We start from the raw sequence: 24001 nt of genomic DNA, 5'->3' as shown, positions 1-24001 counted from the left end.
AGTTTTTATCTGGATTCCGTAGCTCAAGAATCTAAACTCAGAGGGACAAAGGGTAGATTACATATTTAAAAAGACTAAAGACTCTCATGCCTGAGGTTCCAAGGTCCCAGGTTCACTCCCTCGCACCACCATAAACCAGAGATATGGAGAAAGACCAGCTCTTTGCCACACTTGTGGTGGGAATGCAGACTGACTGGACCAGTATGGAAAGCAGTATGGCTAGTCCTCAAACAGATAAAAGACCTTATGATCCAGCAATACCATCCTTAGACATAATTTTTTTTAATTAGTGATGTAATACTGATTTACAAAATTATAAAATCACAGAAGTATAATTCCGCACCATTCCCACCACCACAGTTCTGTGTCCCCACTCCCTCCGTTGGAAACTGCAGTAGTTCTCCCAAGGTCACAGATATAGCTTGACTATTATTTCTATAACTATATAATTTTCCTATAGAATAAAAGGAGCACTACTGACAATTAAAAAAAAAAGAAAGAAAATATCATGTCCTTCAGGATAAAAATAGGTGGAACTAGAAGTAAATTTTTATTTATTTATTTATTTATTTATTTATTTTAGCAGCATTCTGCTCAACTCTGGTTTATGGTGGTACAGGGGATTGAACCTGGGACTTTAGAGCCTCAGGCATAAGAGTTTATTTGCATAACCATTATGCTATCTACCCCATCCCTGCCTCACCCTAACTAGTGAACTAACTAGTTATGGAAGGTAGCCACCTGGTGGTTTCATTCACATGTGAACTATCTAGGCTGAAACACAGGAACTTGGAAGGAGGGAAAAAAATGTAGCCAACCCATCTCTAAGACCTTGGGGGGGAGAGAGGGTGATGACAAAGCTTTGGTGGTAGGAGAGGCGAGGAACTGTACACCTAATATCTTATAATCTTTTAAATCGGGAGTCGGGCTATAGCGCAGCGGGTTAAGCGCAGGTGGCGCAAAGCACGAGGACCGGCATAAGGATCCCAGTTCGAACCCCACACCCCCACCTGCAGGGGAGTCGCTTCACAGGCGGTGAAGCAGGTCTGCAGGTGTCTATCTTTCTCTCCTGCTCTCTGTCTTCCCCTCCTCTCTCCATTTCTCTCTGTCCTATCCAACAATGACAACAACAATAATAACTACAACAATAAAACAACAAGGGCAACAAAAGGGAATAAATAAATATTAAAAAATAATAATAATAAAATAATAATCTTTTAAATCACAATTAAATCACTAATAATTTGTTTTAGGAAGAAGCCAGTGGGTAGGAGAGATAGTATAATGGATATGCAAACAGACTCATGCCTGAGGCCCTAAAGTCCCAGGTTCAGTTTCCCGCATCACCAGAAGCCAAAGCTGAGCATGCTCTGGTTAAAAGTAAATGAATGAATGAAAGAATGAATGAATGAATGGATAAAAGCTGATTTTTTCCACTAGTCTGATCTACTTTGTTTGCAATAAGCAAACACTCTCATGCCTGAGTCTCCAAAATACCAGGTTCAATCCCCCGGACCACCATAAGCCAGAGCTGAGCAATGCTCTGGTATTTCTCTCTGTGTGTCTCTCTTCACATCTCTCTCAAAAATAAAATAAAGTGGGGGTTGGGCGGTAGTGCAGTGGGTTAAGCGCACATGGCATGAAACACAAAGACCGGCGTAAGGATCCCAGTTCAAGCCCCCAGCTCCCACCTGCAAGGGGTTTGATTCACAGGCGGTGAAGCAGGTCTGCAGGTGTCTTTATTTCTTTCCTCTCTCTGTCTTCCCCTCCTCTCTCAGTTTGTCTCTGTCCTATCCAACAATAACAACAATGACAATAATAATAATAACAACAACAATGATAAACAAGGGCAACAAAAGGGAAAATATATCCTCCAGGAGCAGGCACCGAGCCCCAGCAATATCCCTGGAGGCAAAATAAATAAAAATAAAGTATTTGAAATATATATATGTATGTATGTATATATTCATACCCAAGAGGTCCCAGATTCAGTCCCCACAACCACCACAAGTCAGAGCTGAGTAGTGCAAACATTCAGAAATTTTTACTGATTCTCTTAGCTGTGTGTGTGTGTGTGTGTGTGTGTGTGTGTGTGTGTGTGTGTGTGTGTGTGTGTGTGTTATTTATTTTTGCTACCAGGGCTATTGCTGAGGGTCAGGTTTTACACTACTGATCCACCACTCCTGTCACTCATTTTTATTTCCCCTTTTGTTGATAGAAACAAAGAGAAACTGAAAGGGGAGGGAGAGTTAGGGAGAGCTATGGAGGGACGCCTGCTGCACTGCCTCACCGCTCATGAAGCTTCCCCCCACCAGTGAGCCAGGACTTGAACCTGAACCTGGCCCGTGAGCCTGGTAATGTGTGCGTTCTACCAGCTGTGCCCCCACCTGGCCCCCTGCTTGTGTCTCTTTAACTCTGTATTTATTATCAACTCTGTGAAGAGGAAACTAAAGCTTGCCTTCTAGCTACTAGCCCTATGTCAAGTCCTTCTGATTGAGAGCCCAGCTCCAGCTTCTGATGGTGCTGGAAACTGAACCTAGGATCTTTGTTGCCTTACACTGAAAGTCATTTATATAAATAGCCATGATGCTAACTCCCCAGCTCACCAGTATTTTAAAAATTGGTAATATTTGCAGAAAAGTAGCTGGCAGGTAATGGCCCTGTCACTCAGGTAACTGAATTTGAGGCCGTCTCACTAAAGCACCGACTTATAGAAGCTCAGAAGTGTTCAGTCTTCAAACTCTATTTGCTTCCTCCCTCCTTCCTCCCATCCATCAGGGTTATTATTATTGAGGCTCAGTGCCTGCATGGCTATACTGATCCTGGGGGCCATATTTTCCCTTCTTTTTCCTTTCAAATAGAAGGTGAGAAGGGTAGAGAGAGAAGAAAAGGAGAGACAGGGGCCAGGTGGTGGCACACCTGCTTACACACAGACATTGCAGCGTGCAAGGACCCAGGCTCAAGCCCCTGGCTCCCACCTGCTGGGGGAAAGCTTCATGAGCGGTGAAGCAGGGCTGCAGGTGTCTCTGTGTCTCTCTTTCTCTATCTCCCCCTCTCCCTCTCAATTTCTCTTTCTCTATCCAATAATGAATAAATAAAAGTATTAGAAAAGAGAGAGAGGAGAGGGGGGCCAGGCCATAGCACAGCGGGTTAAGCACACATGGCGCGAAGTGCAATGACCAGCGTAAGGATTCCAGTTCGAGCCCCTGGCTCCCCACCTGCAAGGGGGGGGGGGGTTGATTCACAGGCCACCGTGAAACAGGTCTGCAGGTGTCTATCTTTCTCTCCCCCTCTGTATCTTCCCCTCCTCTCTCAATTTCTTTCTGTCCTACCCTATAACAGCAATGACAGTAACAATAATAATAACCACGACAACAACAAGTTTAACGACAGGGGCAACAAAATGGGGGAAAAAAATGGCCTCCAGGAGCAGTGGATTCGTAGTGCAGGCACAGAGCCCCAGCAATAACCCTGGAGGCAAAAAAAGAAGAAAAAGAAGAGAGACACCTGCAGCCCTGCTCCACTATTTGTGAAGCTTCCCCCCTACAAGTGAGGACTGAGGCCTTGAGCCCTGGTCCATGTGCATGGTAACATGAGCTCTACCATGTGAGCCCCTGAATCTGTTTACTAAGCAAATTTATTGAGTCGCATTACTACAGAACTTCAGGGAGACAGTTTGACGCCTCCGGACGTGCATTAGCTTCACCTCAGACCACCACCAGAGTCCAGTTCCTAGAGCCTGAGAGGGCCTTTTGCTGTGTTTGACCTTTTCATTGGGTTGGTCATTTGAATTCTCCATTGGGGAAACCATCTGCTAATGATCTTTCCTGTCTAGACTTATTTCACTCCGAATAACTACCTCAGGGCCCACTCATGCGGCATGCTGTTATTCTTGTAAATAGCTGGGTGCTTCTCCATTGTGGGTATCACCTAGGGCGGCTTCATCCGCTCACCTGCGAATAGATATTTATTTAGGCAGATGCCATGTTTGGACTCCTGTGAATAGTGAGCACAGGGGCAGCGAACATGACTTAACTCTCATCTGAGAATTCCCTTGGGTGGGTGGGGGTAGATAGCATAATGGTTATACAAAGAGACTTTTTACCAGGTTCAAACCCCACACTGCAGTAAGCCAGAGCTGGGGGGAGGGGGAGGTGGGGTAGAGGTAGATAGCATAGTGGTCCTACAAAGAGACTCATGTCTGAGGTTTCAATCCCCAGCCAGAGCTCGTTAGTGCTCTGGTTGAAAAGAAAAGAAAAAAGAAAAGAAAAGAAAAGAAAAGAAAAGAAAAGAAAAGAAAAAGAAAGGAAAATGGACAACTCTCTTATTGAATGTAAACATTGGTCCAACCCCTATGGAGAGCAGTCTGCACTTGGTCTTAGCCAAAAGGCCGAGAAGCGGTATGGAGAGCAGTCTGAAGAAACCTCAAAAGGCTAGAAATGGACCTGCCCGGTGACCCAGCAATTTCTCTCCTGGGCATAGATGCTAAGGAACCAAACGCGCCCATCTAAAGAGACCTCTGTATACTGATGTTCACAGCAGCTCAGTTTGTAATAGTCCGAACTTGGAAGCAACCCAGACATCCAACAACACGAGTGGCTAAGAAAGTTGTGGTCTAGGGAGTCGGGTGGTAGTGCAGCGGGTTAAGTGCACATGGTGCAAAAGCGGCATAAGGATCCCAGTTTGAGCCCTGGCTCCCCACCTGTAGGGGAGTCGCTTCACAGGCGGTGAAGCAGGTCTGCAGGTGTCTGTCTTTCTCTCCCCCTCTCTTGTTTCCCCTCCTCTCTCCATTTCTCTCTGTCCTATCCAACAACGACGACAACAACAACAGCAATAATAACTACAACAATAAGAAACAACAAGGGCAACAAAAGGGAAAATAAATAAATAAAAACAGTTTTTTAAAAAAGAAATAAAGTTTACTTTATAAAAATAAAATAAAGATAAAAGAAAGTTGTGGACTATATACACAATGAAATACTACTCAGCTACTAGGAATGATGAGTTCCCCTTCCTCATCTCATCTTGGATGGAACCTGAAGGAATCATGTGTAGTGAGATAAGCCAGGAAGGAAAGGGTGAATATGGGAGGCTCTCACTCACAGAAAGAACTTGAAAAATAAGAATAGAAAGGAGAGGGACTGGTGGTGGGCTAATCTAGTTGAGTGAACTCATTACGTTGCATAAGGACCCGGGTTCAAGCCTCCCGACCCCACTTGCATGGAGAAAGCTTCCCAAGTAGTGAAGTTGTGCTGTAGGCCTCTGTCTCTCTCTCTATCTCTCTCTCTTTATCTCTCTTTCTCTCTCTTCCTCCCTCCATATCCATCTTCCCTCTCAAATTTTCACTGTCTCTATCCAACAAAAATAAATAAATAAAATGAGCAGTAAGGGGAGAAAAAACTCGCTCCTTTATTCATCTATATTGTTAGATTGGGGGGAGGCGTAGAATATATGAGCATCCAAGTAGTGAGCCCCCCTCTACTCTAGTGACAGTGTGTTGTTCTTGTTCTGGAGGGCGAAGTCATTTGAGAAAGCTCCAGTGTAGTTTTCTGTTTGTTACTTTGTCTTTTATAACCAGAGCACTGATCAGCTCTGGTTTATAGTGGTGCAGGGGATTGAACCTGAGACTTTGGAGCCTCAGACATGAGAGTCTCTTTGCATAACCATTATGCTATCTAATTCCGGAGGTGCATGTAGTTGTTTTGTATGTTAGGACTTTGTCGGCAAGTTCTGACATTTTTCTCTCTTTTGTTGCCCTTGTTTATTGTTGTTGTTATTGCTGTCATTGTTGTTAGGACAGAGAGAAATTGAGAGAGGATGGGAAGACAGAGAGGGGGAGAGAAAGATAGACATCTGCAGACCTGTTTCACTGACAGAGAGGGGCAGAGAAAGATAGACATCTGCAGACCTGTTTCACTGCCTGTGAGGAGGACTCCCCCCCCCTCCCCCCCCCACCGTGCGCCTGCAGGTGGGGAGCTGAAGCTCAAACTGCAGTCCTTTGAGCCATGTGCCGTAACCCACTGCGCTACTACCTGGTCCCCACGTTCTGACTTTTAAATGAGTTGCCAGCATGCTAGCTCTCCTGGTAAGTAAGGCAGCTGCATTGCCATGCTGGCAGCCCAGGTTTGAGCATCTGGAGAGATTCAGCACTGGCAAAAGCTTCAGTACTGAGGTGTCTCTCCTTCTCTCTGTCTTAAGATGTCAGCCTGGAGCCCAGGCCAACATGGAAGAAATACAATAAATATGATGAGTTTCCTATAAAAATGGCAGTTGGGGAGGAAAACTAGGACCAGAGCACTGCTGGTGGTGCTGGAGATTGAACTTGGGTCCTCAGAAACTAAGACATGGGGAGTCAGGCGGTAGCACAGCGGGTTAAGCGCCCGTGGTACAAACTGCAAGGACCACGCGTAAGGATCCCGGTTCGAGCCCCCGGCTCCCCACCTGCAGGGGAGTCGCTTCACAGGCGGTGAAGCAGGTCTGCAGGTGTCTGTCTTTCTCTCCCCCTCTGTCTTCCCCTCTTCTCTCCATTTCTCTCTGTCCTATCCAACAATGACGACATCAATAACAACAACAATAATAACTACAACAACAGTAAAGAACAACAAGGGCAACAAAAGGGAAAATAAATATTTAAAAAAGTAAAAAAAAAAAAATAAAAAGAAAGAAAGAAAGAAAGAAAGAAAGAAAGAAAGAAAGAAAGAAAGAAACTCAGGCACAAAAGTCTTGTGGAACCATGGTGCTGTGTCCTTAGCCCCTAAAACAAATTTTTTTAATTGGTTTTCTGTTGTTGTTGTTGTTTTCTATTTTTATTTGAAAGAACAGAAAGAAATTGAGAGGGGAGGGGGAAATAGAGAGAGACATAGACAACTTCCTACCTGCTTCACCTTGCAGGTAGGGAGCTAGGACTCGAACCTTTGTCCTTGAGCATGGTAACCTGTGCACTCAACCAGACAGTCCACCGCCTGTCCCCTAAAACATCCTTTTCAAAAATACCACAGAAACCGTAACACTGAAGCTTCTCCCAGGGCTGTACATACCTACTGAGTGAGCTGCTTCCTTCACCTCAGAGTAGTTTCTTAGTTTGTAAAGTGATCATGAGCAGAACACATGCCTTTCATGCCTGAGGTCCTAGGTTCAATACCTAGTAGCGATAGGATAAAAGGTGCTCTAGTTTCTCTCTCTCTCTCCCCCCCCCCCAAGAAGTATGAGTTAAATGATACATTTCAGTAAAACCTTGACATGAAGCAGAGGGATTTTACTGTGAAAAGCCCACAGTGAGAGGCTCAGCAAGAAGGCGCCTCGCAGTTGCCTCTGCATAACACCAGGCGGGGTTTGTGATGAACAGAGAGAGAGAGAGAGAGAGACTTGAATTTTTATTTATGAAAAGGAAACACTGACAGAAACCATAGGATAAGAGGGGTACAACTCCACACAGTTCCCACCACCAGAACTCCATATCCCATCCCCTCCCCTGATAGCTTTCCTATTCTTTATCCCTCTGGGAGCATGGACCCAGGGTCATTGTGGGATGCAGAAGGTGGAAGGTCTGGCTTCTGTAATTGCTTCCCCCTGAACATGGGCGTTGGCAGGTCGATCCATACTCCCAGCCTGGAGAGAGTCTTTCTGTTTCTATCCCTAGGTTTCTCTGCCACTGAGGTTGGGCTGTCATTGTCTCTGTCTCTTTCACATTTGACATCTGTGATATTTCACAGATGAGGGGGATAAGGGGAAAGAGTGGAAGAGATCCTCTTCTCCTAAGAGCTATCAGAAAATTTCAGGGAACCAGAATAAAATAGTACCTTTGAAGAAAAATAACAAAGGGGTGACCAAAGTGAGGAGGGACAAGGAAGTATGGACAGTTCCATGTCGGGAGCAGAGATCTGAGACTTTCTTCCCACATGAGTGCTCTGGTCAAAGCAAAGCCATCAAATCCTTTGCTTTATTGCCATAAAACACCGATACGTGGTCCGGGAGGTGGCACAGTGGATGATAATTGGATTATCAAGCATGACGTCCCAAGTTTGATCCCCAGCAGCACATGTACCAGAGTGATGTCTGGTTCTTTCTGTCCTATCTTTCTCATGAATAAATAAATAAATTCTTAAAAAAAAAAAAAAAAAAGCACTTTGGCAAGAAAGAGAGAGAAGTCATGGCAAAGGCTTTGATTTTTGTCATTGTAGCAGTGGATTTGAATAGGACTTCTTATTTTTAAATTTGTAATTAACAGTGGGTTACAAGATTGTAAGATTACAGGGTATATTTCCACCTGGCACTGGCCACCAAAGTTCTGTGTCCCCCACCCTCCCACCTCCCAAAGACAATCACCACAGTTCTCACTGTTATAGTAGTTGTTAATTGCACCAGTAACAACTGTGCTCAGTAGCATTGAGCTATACCGGACACTTGGGCCAGAATTGTGGAGAGATTTTCAAGTGACTCTTTCCAGATAAGGAAACCGAGGCCCAGAGAGAACTGAGCCTAGGGATGTTGCTAGAAAGTGACAGAGGGAGGCCGGGTGCTGGCACACCTAGTTGAGCACACATGTTAGAATGCACAAGGACCTATGTTCAAGCCCCTGGTCCCCACTTGCAGGGGGAAAGCTTTGCAAGTGATAAAGCAGGACTGCAGGTGTCTCTCTGTCTCTCTCTCTTTCTATCACCCCTTTCCCTCTCAATTTCTAGCTGTCTCTATCCAATAAATAAATAAAGATAATTTTGAAAAATTTAAAAAAAATAATAAAGTGTGGTCCGGGAGGTGGCGCAGTGGATAAAGCATCGGACTCTCAAGCCTGAGGTCCTGAGTTCAATCCCCGGCAGCACATGTACCAGAGTGATGTCTGGTTCTTTCTCTCTCTCCTATCTTTCTCATTAATAAATAAATAAATAAATAATCTTTAATAAAAAGGAAAGAAAGAAAAGAAGTGACAGAGGCAGGATTGGAACCCCGTCTGCCTCTCTCCAGAGTTATCCTCTTCCCCTCTGCAAGCCAGTTGATCTTAGGAGACACCAAGATAGGTGCCAACCAATAAATATTTCTCTTCTCCAAAGGGAGGGAAAGGAGACCACAGATGCTCTGAAAAGATGGCCGTTTGAAATGGCCTCCAGCCCTGCTGGCTTTGACTCCAGTTCATTTGTGACTTGTTTTCCGCAGTGCTCTTATTCTCTTGAGCCTGACACGTCGTCCAGTACCTCCCAGGTCTCTGACAAGGGTTGGTGTGACATCTTTGGGTGCTGTCTTACCCTCTCCTGGCCTCCCTGTGTGACTTTCATTGGGAAAAGGCCTCCTAATTACAGTCACTCACTGCTAATCACTGGGTGTCGGCCTCATGGACCTTCTGCTCTGCTCACACAGATTCGACTTCATCTATGACCTCTTTGAGCATGTTTCAAGCCGCAACAACCAAGACACTTTGAAATGTGGGAGCAAACATCGGAGGCCCACAGTCAGCTCACAGTTCAAGGTCAGTCCCTGCTGCTAGCTAATTCCTCAGCTCTGGTTTATGGTGGTGCAGGGGATTGAACCTCGGACTTCGGAGCCTCAGGCATGAAAGTGTGTTTGCACCATAAACCAGAGCTGAGCACTGCTCTGGTAAAAAAAAAAAAGTTGGAGAACTCACATATTCATAAAAGAAAATAAGAGACAGTTGAATGTTGTAGTGTGAAACTTGGGGCAGTGACATCTCTTACTATTATTGCTATTAAGAAATTCGTGTTAAATCTCCTCATCAGTGAGCCTCTAACAATCTTTCCTAAGATTTGAGAGGTCAGAGCATGCCATGTTGGAATGGAGTTTCTAGGAGAGGGTGGCTCTCGTGTGGAGGAGACCGGAGTCAGGTGACGTGAGATTAGCCATGAGCTGAAAGAGCCCGATATGGCCTTGTTACACGCTCTGTCTGTCTTGGTAAATGTTAAGAATTCTTCACAGTCGAAAACTTTCAAAAGCAAAGAAAGCAGCAAACAGAAGACTGGCCTCTCTGGTTGCTTGAGAGAGACAAAGATTATGCCTCATATTTAAGGAAGTCTGGGATAGGTCGCCATTTTGATAGAAACTGAATTGAAAAAAGTAGTAACTTCACATTTCTCAAAGGTGTCTGAGTTTTGTTTGGTTTTGTTTGTTTGCTTTTGTGACAATGAAATATTCCAAGGTAAAAAAAAAAAAAAAAGAAAGAAATATTCCAAGGTAATTGTGTATTGACAGAATGTGTCTTTTTAAGATGCTGCTATTTTGAGGAAGTGATAAATGCACTGTATACTCTGTGAAACCATTTCTATGACAATAGCCTATACTTTCTGCGCATTGTCCTACCTCAGCATGACAGAATCACAAATAAAGACTCCCTCATTTTTCCTGTGACTTACATCAGTTTGTTTTTCTAGTCTCCCAGAAGGGCCTAAGGTGCTAAGAAATTTAAGGAATGACATGATAAGAGACTAAATCAACACTCTTCTGCTTTTCCAATAGGACTCTCTGCATTCCTTAATGGCAACACTGAGCAACTCTAATCCTTTCTTTGTTCGCTGTATCAAGCCAAACACGCAGAAGGTAAGATTTACAACATGTGTAGCCTAAGATGCTGTCTTCAAGGATATTGCACAGATGTTACTCAAACTGGTTTTCTCCAAGGTCCTTTTTCATTGTGAATGGCTGGAAAAGGCTACAGCATTATTTTAACCTGACATTAAATGGAAGCATTTCCTTTGTCTCTTGGGCCTGTCCCTCTGCATTTAAATGATGCCACTCAGTGTAACAGAACTGTTGTTGGTGAAATCTACCAATTTTAAAATAATTTCTAGGGAGTTGGGTAGTAGTGCAGTGGGTTAAGCCCACATGGCGCGAAGCGCAGACGTAAGCATCCAGTTCGAGCCCCTGGCTCCCTACCTGCAGAAGAGTCGCTTCACAGGCAGTGAAGCAGGTCTGCAGGTGTCTATCTTTCTCTCCCCATCTCTGTCTTCCCCTCCTCTCCATTTTTCTCTGTCCTATCTAACAACAACGACAATATCAATAACAACAATAACTACAACAGCAATAAAAAACAACAAGGGCAACAAAAGGGAAAATAAATAAATATATAAATATTTTTTTTAAATTTTAAAAATCTAGCATTTGGTTTAGAATTCTTGAGCAAGCTGTAGCATGTCATGATTTTTCTTTAAAGAATTTATTTATTCATGAGAAAGATAGGCAGAGAGAGAGAGAGAGAGAGAACTAGACATCACTCTGCTACATGTGCTACTAGGGATTGAACTCAGGACCTCATGGTCGAGAATCCAATACTTTATCCACTGTGCCACCTCCTGGATCATGTGTCATAAAATATTTTAGAGGAAAGTGTTGGTGTGTTTTTTTGTTGTGGTCAGGTTTTGTTTGTTTGTTTGTTTTTTCCCCATTGTACTTCCTATTGTGTTATTGTGGAATATGATATGGTCTCTTTTCTAGGTAGGAATACTGAATTCTTCAGGTGGTTCTAAACTGTTAAGGCGAAATAACTAAACAAACATGAGGCAGAATGACAAGAGAAAAAGTCAAGAGAGATGTATTCACGGATGTGAGGGCGATCTGGCTGCGACATCTGTCACCCCATTGATCCCCAGGGTTGATTCGGCTGATCTGGCTGGCTAGGCGGGTGTCCCCTTCCTCCCTCACAGCTCCATGTGTGTCCCTCCCAAAGCTGCGCGCTCGGTCGAAGAGGACGGCCTTCCCCGAATAGAGACAGACCGGTCTTCGGTCGAGGGTATAGGAGTAGCTGCGCTCCCCTGCTAGAACCTCCAAACAAGCTCTCAAGAGAGATGTATTCATGACGGTGCACCTTCTGTGCACATGGGAGAGACCCCAATAGTTCTCTGTGACTCGCCATGTGGCTCTGGCTCTAGGCTTTCTTTCTTTCTTTCTTTCTTTCTTTCTTTCTTTCTTTCTTTCTTTCTTTCTCTCTCTCTCTCTTTCTTTCTCTCTTTCTTGTTGCTGTTTTTATGAGAAAGCAGAGCACCATTCAGCTTTCAGTCTTTCACTCTGGCATATGGTGTGGTGCTAGGAACTGAGCCTGAAACCTCAAGAATCATCTTGTAAATAACTTAGTTAACACCAGATGCTTTGGGAAGAAGAAAGAGAGGGTGAGTCAGGGATTTCCAAAGGAAAGAAAAAAAAAAAACAGAAAAGCAAAGGCATTCAGACCTAAATCCTGCTTTCTTCACGGACCACATCTGCTCTGGGGTGTGCCCTTGCTCAGAGGTCATCATGGGTCTGGAAGACAGCAGGTTATGTAAAAAGACTTTTATGCCTGAGGTCTCCCAGAGGGTCCATGTTTAGTCCTGTGCACCACCATAAACCAGAGCTGAGCAGTGCAAAAAAAAAAAAAACAGGAAAGAAGGTCAAAGGTCACCTCCATTTCTCCATTCTGCCTTTAAGATTCCTTTTAATCGTTTGCCAAAGTCTTGTTTTGGGGAGTGGAGTAGCAGAAGATTCTTGTTCCCCAACTACACTAATTAGAAGACTCACAGTTGTCATCCTAATTTTCATGCCTGGGTTCTGTGACTTTTTAACCTCTTGATGTATATCCTGGTGAGAAACTATGTGGATTTTAAAAGAAAGTTTCAGGTGTCTGAGCAATAGCGCACCTAGTTGAGTGCACATGTTCCAAAGCACAGGGACCTGGGTTCAAGCCCCTGGTCCCCACCTGCAAGGAGGAAGCTTTTCAAGCAGTGAAGCAGTACTGCAGGTATCTCTCCTCTTCCTGTTCCCCCTCTCCTCTCGCTTTCTCTGTTTCTATCAAGTAAATAAATTATTTTTTTCTTTTTTTAATATTTATTTTATTTATTTATTCCCTTTTGTTGCCCTTGTTGTTTTATTGTAGTTATTATTGTTGTCATCGTTGTTGGATAGGACAGAGAGAAATGGAGAGAGGAGGGGGAAGACAGAGGGGGGAGAGAAAGACAGACACCTGCAGACCTGCTTTACCGCTTGTGAAGTGACTCCCCTACAGGTGGGGAGCCAGGGCTCGAACCAGGATCCTGACGCCGGTCCTTGCGCTTTGCGCCTCCTGCGCTTAACCCGCTGCGCTACAGCCCAACTCCCATAAATTAATTTTTTAATGAATATTTATTTTTTTTTAAATTTCTTTTGAAAAAAATCTTGGGGATCGGTGGTGATGCACCTGGTTGGAAGCAGATGGTCCAATGCACAAGGACCCAGGTTCAAGCCTCCAGTGCCCACCTGTAGATGGAAAGCTATGAAGCAATGCTGTAGTTCTCTTTCTCTCTCCCTTTCTTTCCTTCCCTCTCTCCCTCCCTCCCTCCCTTCTCTCTCCATTTATGGCTGCCTCTATCCAATAAATAAATAAAGGTAACAAAAAAAAAAATCAAAGAAAAAAGACCTTTTTCAACAAGGAAAATGAAGGACTTGTTATATTTGGCATATACAGGGGCTGAGTCTGAGGCTAAACCGACATCTTACCTTAAAATGCTGTTAAACAAAATTGAAACTTCCTTTGATTTGGCAAAGGAGTATCAGTTCTTCGCAAGCTTCCCAAGGGATCATAGGGTCCCAGTCTCCCCCTCTTGCTGTGGAAATAGATGCCAACCTCTTGGGGACTAGGATAAGAAATTTGGCTTGTTGTTGTTCTGGGACGTTTGCTACATTCTAATCACTTCGCTGTGGGCACATCTTGCCTTGTGTGATAGTCACCCATTCCCCCTTGACAATGTTACAGTGACTCCTTGTTTACATAAGAACCACGGTGAACCAGGGTGCTGAATGCTGGGCCTTGTAGAAAGGCAGAGCTGGGTGTTCTCTTCAGTAAAGAAAGAAGCTCAGTTTGTTACATTACTGGATGGGGTATGATTGTGAAAACTGGAATGACATCAAGTGGGCGGAAGCTGGTCTTCTAGAGATCTGTGAAGACTGTATTTATTTATTTATTTATTTGTGTTTTTTACCAGAGCACTGCTCAGCTCTGGTTTATGGTGGTACGGGGGATTAAACCTGCGACTATGGAACCTCAGGCAAGAGAGTCTCTTGGCATAACCATTATACTATCTACCCTCACCCTTTATTCATTTATTTTAAAGATTTTATTTAGTGCTCATTTCAGCAGCCCATATACTAAAGATTTTATTGATTTATTAATGAGAAAGATAGGAGGAAAGAGAGAAAGAACCAGACATCACTATGGTACATGTGCTTCTATGGGTTGAACTCAAGATTTCATGCTTGAGAGTCTAGTGCTTTATCCACTGTGCCACCTCCTGTACTACCTGAATTTATTTTTAAAGACTGATGGGAGCTGGGTTAAGCACACATGATGCTAAGCATAAGGACCTGAGTAAGGATCCCGGTTCAAGCCCCTGGCTCCCGACCTGCAGGGAAGTCGCTTCACAGAAGCAGGTCTGCAGGTGTCTATCTTTCTGTCCCCCTCTCTGTCTTCCCCGCCTCTCTCGATTTTTCTCTGTCCTATCCAACAACAACAACAATAAGGGCAACAAAAATGGGAAAATAACTTCCAGGAGCAGTGGATTTGTAGTGCAGTCACTGAGCCCCAGAAATAACCCTGGAGGCAAAAAAAAAAAAATTGATCACATACACCCTTGGAAAAGTTTTATTGCCTTTGTTATCGCACAAAAAACAACCATCCACAAAATGTACCTTTCTTGTTGTAAATTACTAGTCTGAGCCTAACCACATACCATGTCTGCTGGCATATATTCTAATTGTTGGGTTTTATCATTTTAAAAGAGCAGTGTTTCCAAGTCCATCTCTACATGGGTTTTGTGTTGTAAGACCTGCTGAGTCTGTTAATATTTCCTCGACATCCTTTCTTTTCCCCCAAAGCCATGTCAGGGAATGAGCTCAGGTCCTCTTCCATGTGTGTTACTGCTGAACATCAATTTTATTCTACATCCTCAGAGAAACAAAGATAGGGAGACAGAGAGAAGAGGATAGAGAGACACTAAGATGCATTCCACCAACTGTGGAGTGCCCTTGTTTCTGTCCTTGCTATTCACAGGGGTTAGGGGTCAAACCCAGGAATTCGTTTATAGTCAGACATGCTTTGCCCACTGAGCTACCTCCTGGCCCCTAGTGTCTCTTCTTCATTTAAAATCCACTTTTTCTTTTCTTTTTTTTTTTTTAATATTTTATTTTTGAGAGAGAGAGGAACACCAGAGCACTGCTCAACTCTGGTTTATGGTGGTGTGGGGGATAAAACTTGGGACCTTGGAGCCTCAAGCATGAGAATCTCTTTGCATAACCATTATGCTATTTCCCCCACCCAAAAATATTTTCTTAATATGTACTTTTTTTTTTTCTTTTGCCTTCAGGGTGGCAGAAGTAAGAATCCACTGCTCCTGGTGGCCATTTTTCCATTTTATTAGATAGGACAGAGAGAAATTGAAAGAAGAGGGGGAGATAGAGAGGGAGAGAGAAAGACACCTGCAGACTTGTTTTGCAGCTTGTGAAACTTCCCTCTGCAAGTGGGGATATAGTCCTGTGCTCTATCGTGCCAACCCACTTTTTTACTTTTTTCTGTTGTGATTTAGCTAGACAGCAGTTGTTTCTCACCCAAAATGTCCAGACTAACCCAGAGAGATTTCCCTGGCAAAAAAAAAGGCTGTGTGCCTTTTCAGACTCTCTCCTCAGGGGTGTCCCCTGGCCTGTCATTTTCCTCTTTCCATGTCTGGTGTTTTCAGTAGCAAGCTCCAGTCAGAAAAGTCTATCATTAACATTCCTCTTCAGGGAGGTGCAGGGCAGAATTAAAGAAGGGAGCAGATTGATAAAGATCAGGAAGCCTTTCTGGTGTGAGAACCGGCTGTTCAGGGCTCTGAGTCTATAAAGGGAGGTCAGGGCCCACTTCCTGCTGTGGTGGTCCTGGCTAAACAGAAGCTGGGCCCACTTCCTGCTAAGGTGGTCCTAGGATATCTGGGCCCATTTCCTGCTTAGGTGGTTCTTGCTAAGAGAAGCTGTGCTTACTTCTGGCTGAGGTGGTCCTGGGTGAGGGAAATCAGGGTCCACTTCTGAGATGGTCTTGGCTAAACAGAAACTGGGCTTTTTTTCTGCTGAGGTGGTTCTGGATGAAAAAAGGTAAGTGCCCACCTCCTGGTGAGGTGCTTCCAGCTGAAGGGAGATCAGGACCCATTTCCTATTGAGGTGCTCCTGGCTAAGGAGAAGCTGGGCCCACTTCCTGCTGAGGTGGGCTGTGTGGGGGAAGTTTCCCAGCCCTTGCAGAAGGTACTGAGGTGAAAATTTAATGAAGGTAAAAGTACTGGGGATAGAAGCTTCATAGCTGTGCTGTCTTTCCCTTTCTGTCTCTTTGAAAAGGTTGACCCAGAGTGGTGAATCCCCAATGATGACCCACCCCACCCCACCCCACCCCAAAAAAAAGAACAGATCAAACTATTTTTTAATGATTTATTTTGTGGAATGGGTGGTGGCACGCCTGGTAGAGTGCACACATTAACATACAGAAGGACCTGGGTTCAAACCCCTGCTCCATACTGATAAAGGTGAGGGAAGCTTCATGACTGACAGAGCAGCACTGCAGGCATTGCTCTGCCTCTGTCTCTGTGTCTCTCACCTCTATCAAAAAAAGGAACAAAGAGAGGGAGGGAGGGAGGAAAGAAGGAAGGAAAGGAAGGTCCAGCTACTGGGAATGACGAAGTTGTACAGGCACTAAGGCCCCAACAATAACTGGAGAGAAATAGAATTATCTTTATTTGCTTCATATTAGATAGAGTTTTTGCAGAAAGAGAGAGACCGAGAGACCAGAGAACCACTCTGGTACATGTTCCCAATCTCAAACCCAAAATGTCCCATATTCTACTAGTTGAGCTATCCCCTCCACCACTGGATTTAAACCTTTTCATTGAACTTTCTGGAATTATCTCTCACTTAGTCCAAGTAGCATTGACCACTGTGTTCGACTGACTCTGACTTACTTTGTGGTGGAAAGACACATCAGTGTTTATCACCATGGATACAGAAGCTCGGCCTGTGACCAGTAAGATGCAGTGTTCACAGTCGACGTCTTGCTCCTTTGCAAAACAGAGTGTGACAAAGGTTGGTAACATAATAGTTATGCAAAGAGACTCTCAGGGCTGAGATTCCAAAATCCCATGTTCAATCCCCCGCACCACCATAAGCTAGAGCTGAGCAGTGCTCTGGAAAAGGAGAAAAAGAAAGATTTTTTTCTTTTTAAATTTTTAAATCAGTATCATCCCCTGCAGGTGGGGAGGCAGGGGGGCCCAAACCTTGTGTGCTTAGCCTGGTGCACCACCGCCTGGCCCCCCTGAAAGTCTTTTTGCAGAATCACTATATTCAGTCTCCTCAGCCTGGCTTAATTAATGTTTTAAAATTATTTTTATTTATTTATTGGAATAGAGACAGTCAGAAATCTAGAGGGAAGGGGGAGATAGAGAGGGAGAGAGACAGAGAGACACCTGCAGCCCTGCTTCACCACTTACAAAGCTTTCCCCCCACAGGTGGGGACCAGGGGCTCTAACCCAGTTCCTTGCGCACTGTAACCTGTATGCTCAACCAGATGTGCCACCACCAGCCCCTTAATTAAATTTTAATTAAATTTTAGTGATTTAATAATGATTTTAGTGATTTAATAATAATAAATTTTAATTAAATTTTAGTGATTTAATAATGATTGACAAGACTGTGGGGTACAATTCCATGCAATTCCCACCACTAGAGTTCCATATCCTATCCCCTCCATTGGAAGGTTCCCTGTTCTTTTATCCCCAAGTAGGACTTTCCCCAGTCCTTGAAAACATCTCTTGAGCATGAGATGACCTCTGAATCTTTGTTCAAACATCTTATTAGCACATCAAGCTTCAGTATCTCAAGGTTTGCGTGGGCAACTGAGTTATATAGAGTTGTTTGTTTTTTTTCATAGATGCAAGTGTGTGTGTGATCAGTACTTCACACACATGTAATTTCATTGGTCTGGACTGATTTTTCATTCAGAGAGAGAAGAAGCAGGGAGAGAAACAGACAATATAGGATCTCACAGCACTGAGCTTCTTCCAGTGCCATAGCCCCTTCCATGTGGTGTCAGGGTTCGAATCTAGGCCAAATTCTAGTTAAAGAATGCACTCTACCTATGTCCCATACTCCTTAAAAACATCTTTTATTTTGTGATTATGTTACTTACTTATCAATTTAATAGATAATAAAAGAGACCACAACATAGAAGCTTCCTTCAAGGCAATGGGAACTGGGGCTCAAACCTGGGTCTCACATGTGGGACCCTAAAAAATGCTTATTTTGTAAGAGAGCGGTTTGAGTTCTGAAAGAGAGACTAGAGGACTCTTCTGAAACATGGAGCATCAAGGCTGGAACCTGAACCCTCAGGCATGCAGCTCCTGTGCTCCCCCAGCTGAGCTGTCTCCCTGGCTGCTTGGAGAGCTCTGCTAGCATTATGACCAACTGCTTGTCTCTGTCTAGGTAACTTTTTCCGTCTCCTCTTTGCTCCTGCTCTCTTCCCTACCCTCTCCCCTGCCCTCCCCTTCCCCGTGCTCATGAAGGTCGCAGGGTCACTGTACAACCAGAGTGTCCACATCGGTCTCTCCCGCTGGTTGCCCAGGGCACAGGAGACGAGGGTATGAGTTAGCATCTCAGGCCTGACACAGGCAGGGACACAGCTTCTCTGAGCGTGGGAAGGCAGTTGCCAGCTTTGCTGCTCTGCAGGTGCAGGTAGCAGAGCACCCAGCGAAGGAGAGAGAGATCAAAGGTGTTCCCTTCTGCTTGCGGCTAAGCCTGTGTGGCCTGGGGCTGGGCTCCTGCTCTCCAATCTGTGTGTCACAAACGCACCTGCATAGGGGAGCAGTTAAGCCCGAGACAGAACAAAAGACAGCTGCTCTTGACTGTGGGAAACACTTCTTGCTCATGTTATCTCTTTGGTGTGGAGAATCTTATTATCTTTATTTATTTATTGGGTAGAGACAGCCAGAAATCGAGAGGAGGGTGTGTGTGGGGGAGAGACCTGCAGCACTGCTTCACCACTCTTGAAGCTTTCCTCCTGTTGGTGGAGACTGGGGGCTAGAACTTGGTCCTTGTACGCTCAACCAGGTGCACCACCACCCGGCCCCTATGCTCCACATTTTTACAGCTGCTTCATCTTCACTCCATAACCCCATCCACCCACCCCCACACACACCACCACTACCAGTCCTAGCTTCCGTCAGATCCTAGGGATGTCTGAGGTTATTGTGCAGTCTTTTCTCCGAGGGGACTAGTTTAACATCACATGCCTATCTGGCTGGTTGAGCATCTGCAGCAGCTTCAGGAAATTGATTTTGGGGCCTGGGGAGACAGCACAGTGATTGTGCAAAAGAATTTGAGCCCAGTGGCTCTGAGGTCCCAGGTTCAATCCCCAGCTCTGCCGTATAGCTGAACAGTGCTCTGGTGTTCTCTTTCACTAAAATTTTTTATTATTATTATTATTTTTTTTTTTTTTAATTTTTTATTTAGGAAAGGATTAGTGAACAAAAGCATAAGGTAGGAGGGGTACAACTCCACACAATTCCCAACACCCAATCCCCATAACCCACCCCCTCCCCTGATAGCTTTCCCATTCTCTATCCCTCTGGGAGCATGGACCCAGGGTCGTTGAGGGATGCAGAAGTATTATTATTATTTTTAACCAGAACACTGCCTAGCTCTGGCCTATGGTGGTACATAGGATTGAACCTGGGACTTTGGAGCCTCAGGCATGAGAGTCTCTTTGCATAACCATTATGCTATTTACCCCTGCCCTCTTTCATTAAAGTTACATAGAGATCATTTGGTTAGATTTTCAGGGGCCTGAATGACACACTTGATAGAGCATACATGTTACAATGCTCAAGGACCTGGGTTCAAGCCCCTGGTCCCCACTTGCAGGAGGGAAGCTTCATGAGTAGTGAAGCAGTGCTGCAGATGTCTCTCTCCCCGCTTCCTCCCTTTCTACCACCACCTTTCCTGTCAATTTCTGTTTCTGTCCAATAAATACATAAATTAATTAACTATTAATATTTTTTAAAAGAACTTGGTGTTTTTCCCCCTTTTGATCTTTGACAGCATTAGGGGATGAACATTTTTATTTTCGATTAACAGAATTATTATTATTATTATTGTCTGCAGGATTATTGCTGGGGCTTATTGCCTACACTATGAATCCACTTCTCTTGGAGACCATTGTTTCCCATTTTTGTTACCCTTGTTGTTATTATTGTTATTGTTGTCATTGCTCCTGTTGCTGTTGGATAGGACAGAGAGAAATCAAGAAAGGAGGGGGAGACAGAGAGGAGGAGAGAAAGATAGACACCTGCAGTCCTGCTTCACAGCTTGTGAAGCGACCCCTCCCCCTGCAGGTGGGGAGCGGGGAACTCCAACCAGGATACTTAAGCCAGTCCTTGCACTTGTGCACTTGACCTGCTGTGCTACCACCCGCCCCCAAACTATGATTTTTTTTTTTTTAGAACCTCTTCAAATTTACAAAATCATTGAGCTTACTGTAGGGAGAGATTTCCCACACACAGTTTCCCTGACTGCTGATAAATGGCCTCCATGTCGGCCATTGCTGTAACTCATGGGCTGACACTGACTCACTGTAACAGGCCTGAAGTTATTGTTCAGTTCACTCAGCGCTCCCAAATACTTATCTATCCCTGTGTATCAAAACACCCGCAGTGCATAATTTGTTCATAATGTGGTGAGCCTTTTTTTTTTTTTTCAATTATTGTTTTGTCAGAAAAGTCATGGCACATTTTTATATAGAAAAAAAATTTTTTTTAAGATTTTATTTGTGAGAAAGACAGAAGGGGAGAGAAAGCACTCTGCCATATGTGCTGCCGGGGATCGAACTCTGAACCTCATGCTTGAGTGTCCAAAGTTTTACCACTGTGCCACCTCCCGGACCACAGAAAAATATGTTTTAAATAGGAGATAAACAAGTAGTTCAGATATCTTTACAAGCTATTTTTAATTTTTTTAAATTTATCTTTATTTATTGGATAGAGACAGCCAGAAATTAAGAGGGTAGGGGGAGATATAGAGAGAGAGATAAAGAGAGACCCCTGCAGATGGGGACTGGGGCCTCTAACCTGGGTTCTTGTGCATTATAACGTGCGCACTCAACCAGGTGTGCCACCACCCAGCCCCTAGAAAAAATTTTTTTGTTATTGCCCTTGTTGTTTACCGTTGTTGTTATTAATATTGTTGTTATTACTGCTGTTGTTGAATAGGACAGAGAGAAATGGAGAGAGGAGGGGAAGACAGAGAGGGAGTGAGAAAGATAGATACCTGCAGACCTGCTTCACCACTTGTGAAGCGACCCCCCTGCAGGTGGGGAGCTGGGAACTGGAACCGGGATCCTTACGTTGGTCCTTGCGTTTTGTGCCATGTGCGCTTTACCTGCTGCGCTACCACCCGACTCCCCTTAGACATATCTCTGAAGGTCTTTTTTTAAAAAAAATTTTTCCCCTTTTGTTTCCCTTCTTGTTTTATTGTTATTGTTGTTGTTATTGATGTTGTCGTTGTTGGATAGGAGAGAAAAATAGAGAGAGGAGGGGAAAACGGGGAGAGAAAGATAGACACCTGCAGACCTGCTTCACTGCGACCCCCTTGCAGTTGGGGAGCCGGAGGCTCCAACCGGGATCCTTGAGCTGGTCCTTGCGCTTTGTGCCATATGCGCTTAACCCGCTTACTGTGCTACTGCACAGCCCCCTAGAAAAAATATTTTTTAAATAATTTATGACTTCATCGACAGCCCAATAATATCTTTTTTTAAAAAAAAAAAGCAATTTATTTGGGTTTTTTTTCTTTTTTTTAAAATATTTATTTTATTTATTTATTCCCTTTGTTGCCCTTGTTGTTTTATTGTTGTAGTTATTATTGTTGTTGTCGTTGTTGGATAGGACAGAGAGAAATGGAGAGAGGAGGGGAAGACAGAGAGAGAGGGGGAGAGAAAGACACCGGCAGACCTGCTTCACCGCCTGTGAAGCGACTCCCCTGCAGGTGGGAAGCCGGGGCTTGAACCGGGATCCTTATGCTGGTCCTTGTGCTTTAAGGAGAGTGACAGAAAAATACACACACAGAGAGAGAGACCAGAGCATTGTACAACACTGGCTTATGCTAGTGCTGGAGATTGAACCTGGGACCTCAGAGCTTTGTGTACATAAGTCTTTTGCAGAACTATTAAGCTGCATCCCCAGCCCCCCAGTAATATTCTGTAAGATTAAGAGAGCTGTACTAGTGATTTGTAAGAAAGCACTACATGTTTCTTCTACCTCTCTTCTGGTTTGGAATGCCTAGATTTTCCCTAACACATTTTTCCGTTTTTTTTTAATTTTTATTTATTTATTTTAAATACCAGAGCACTGCTCAGCTCTGGCTTATGGTGGTGCAGGGGATTGAACCTGAGACTTTAGAGCCTCAGGCATGAGAGTCTGTTTGCATAACCACTATGCTGTCTACCCCTGCCCTCTAACACTTTTTTGTAGTCTATTCTTCCCTCCCTCCCTCCCTTCCTTCCTTCTTTCCTTCCTTTCTGATAGAGTCAGAGAGAAGTTGAGAGGGAAGGGAGAGAGCAAAACACCTGCAGCACTGCTGCACTGCTCATGAAGCTTTCCCCCTGCAGGTGGGGACTGAGAACTTGAACCCAGGTCCTTGTGCACTGTAATGTGTGCGCTTAACCAGATGTGTCACCGCCTGTCCCAGGGTCTCTCTTCCCTTTCGATTTCTCTCTGCCCTGTCAAATAAAAGACAGCAAAATAAAGTAATAAAATATCACCAGCAGCCTAGGAGTTGGTGCAGTGTTTAGAATATTGGGCTTGCAAGCATGTCGTCCTGAGTTTGACCCTCTGCATCTCGTGTTCCCATGTTTCCCATAAGCCAGTGAGATGCTTTGGGTCTCAGGCTGTAACAAATCTAAAAAAAAAAAAAATTGTTGTTGTTACGCATGTCACCCAGTGAGAGCCAAAGAGATGGTTAACAGTTAAGGCGTGTGCCTTGTACACCAGATCTAGTTTTGAGCCTTGACGCCACATGGTAGGGGTTACAGTTCTGGGGAGGCTCCACTTCTGTCGTGTCTCTTCCTCTGTCTGTGTGTCTCTCTGTCTAATTGAAAAAGTGGTCCCAGAGGCATGGAACCTCACAGGTGCAAGGCCCAATTTTGTAAAGAAAGGAAGAAAGATGAAAAGGAAATAAGAGGCAGAGAAAGAAAACACAGTCCCCCCCCAAAAAAAAAAATTTTTTTTTTTAACAGCTTCTCTACCTTTTCAGGAATTGCAAGTTAAAAGCAGCATGTAGGCAACCATTCTTCTCCCTAAACAAAACCATCCCAGTAAGGTCCTCCTGGCCACTTGAATCCTGTTTACCCAGTTGCCACGGCAACCGCTCATTCAGTAGCCCTGTGTAAAGTCCAGGATAAAAAAAAGAAGGAGTCATAATGGAAGCTTAGCCTCAGAAAGGGGCTGTTCACAGGGGACGCTCTCCATGGCCACAGCAATATCGCTTGACTTTTTCCTGGTGTTCTCTCCTCACTCTCATATTAAGTCATCTTCAAAATCCCAGAGTCTTTGAGGCTCTCACAAAGCCATTACCCGTTTGGGGGATGCAGTCAGAACTTCCTTCTGCAGTTACTCTCTGCCAGTCCCTTTCAGAGGACTCGGGAATGAATTAAGCAGGCAGAGCCCCAGACACCACATAAAAAGCCTGGCGACTCCTGTGAGCCAAAGAAAGCCCGTTTTGTGTGTGTTGATTCAGAAGCTCCCAGCCAGCCAGCCCGCTAAAGATGCAACCCTTTGCAATGGACAGAAACTGAAGGGCAAAAAAGAAAAATCCCCAAGGTAGGGTGTTTTTCTAATTATTATTTGTTTGTTTGTCTCTGTTTGTTCTGCTTAAAAGTTTCTTAGACTTGGCAACGCTTGTGGGTAGAGGAAAACTTTAGCAAAGGAGTTGATTCTTTTCAACAGAGAGGAGCAGAATTGGATTCTCTCTGAATCCAGGTCACTGCTCAAACAAAGCT

The 24001-nt window shown here is 44.3% G+C and overlaps 1 protein-coding gene across 1 annotated transcript in view; it reads left to right on the top strand.

Moving 5' to 3' along the window:
* MYO10 (myosin X) overlaps nt 1-24001 on the top strand; it is a 243536-nt gene that overhangs the window by 143460 nt on the left and 76075 nt on the right. Inside the window, exons 19-20 of the mRNA XM_060191929.1 lie at nt 9352-9460; nt 10462-10542. Coding sequence (XP_060047912.1) covers nt 9352-9460; nt 10462-10542 — 190 coding nt within the window. The remainder of the gene's footprint in view (nt 1-9351; nt 9461-10461; nt 10543-24001) is intronic.

Source organism: Erinaceus europaeus, chromosome 5, assembly GCF_950295315.1.
Source record: "Erinaceus europaeus chromosome 5, mEriEur2.1, whole genome shotgun sequence".
In the NCBI taxonomy this organism is placed as follows: domain Eukaryota; kingdom Metazoa; phylum Chordata; class Mammalia; order Eulipotyphla; family Erinaceidae; genus Erinaceus; species Erinaceus europaeus.
This window is presented reverse-complemented; position numbering and strand designations above follow the sequence as displayed.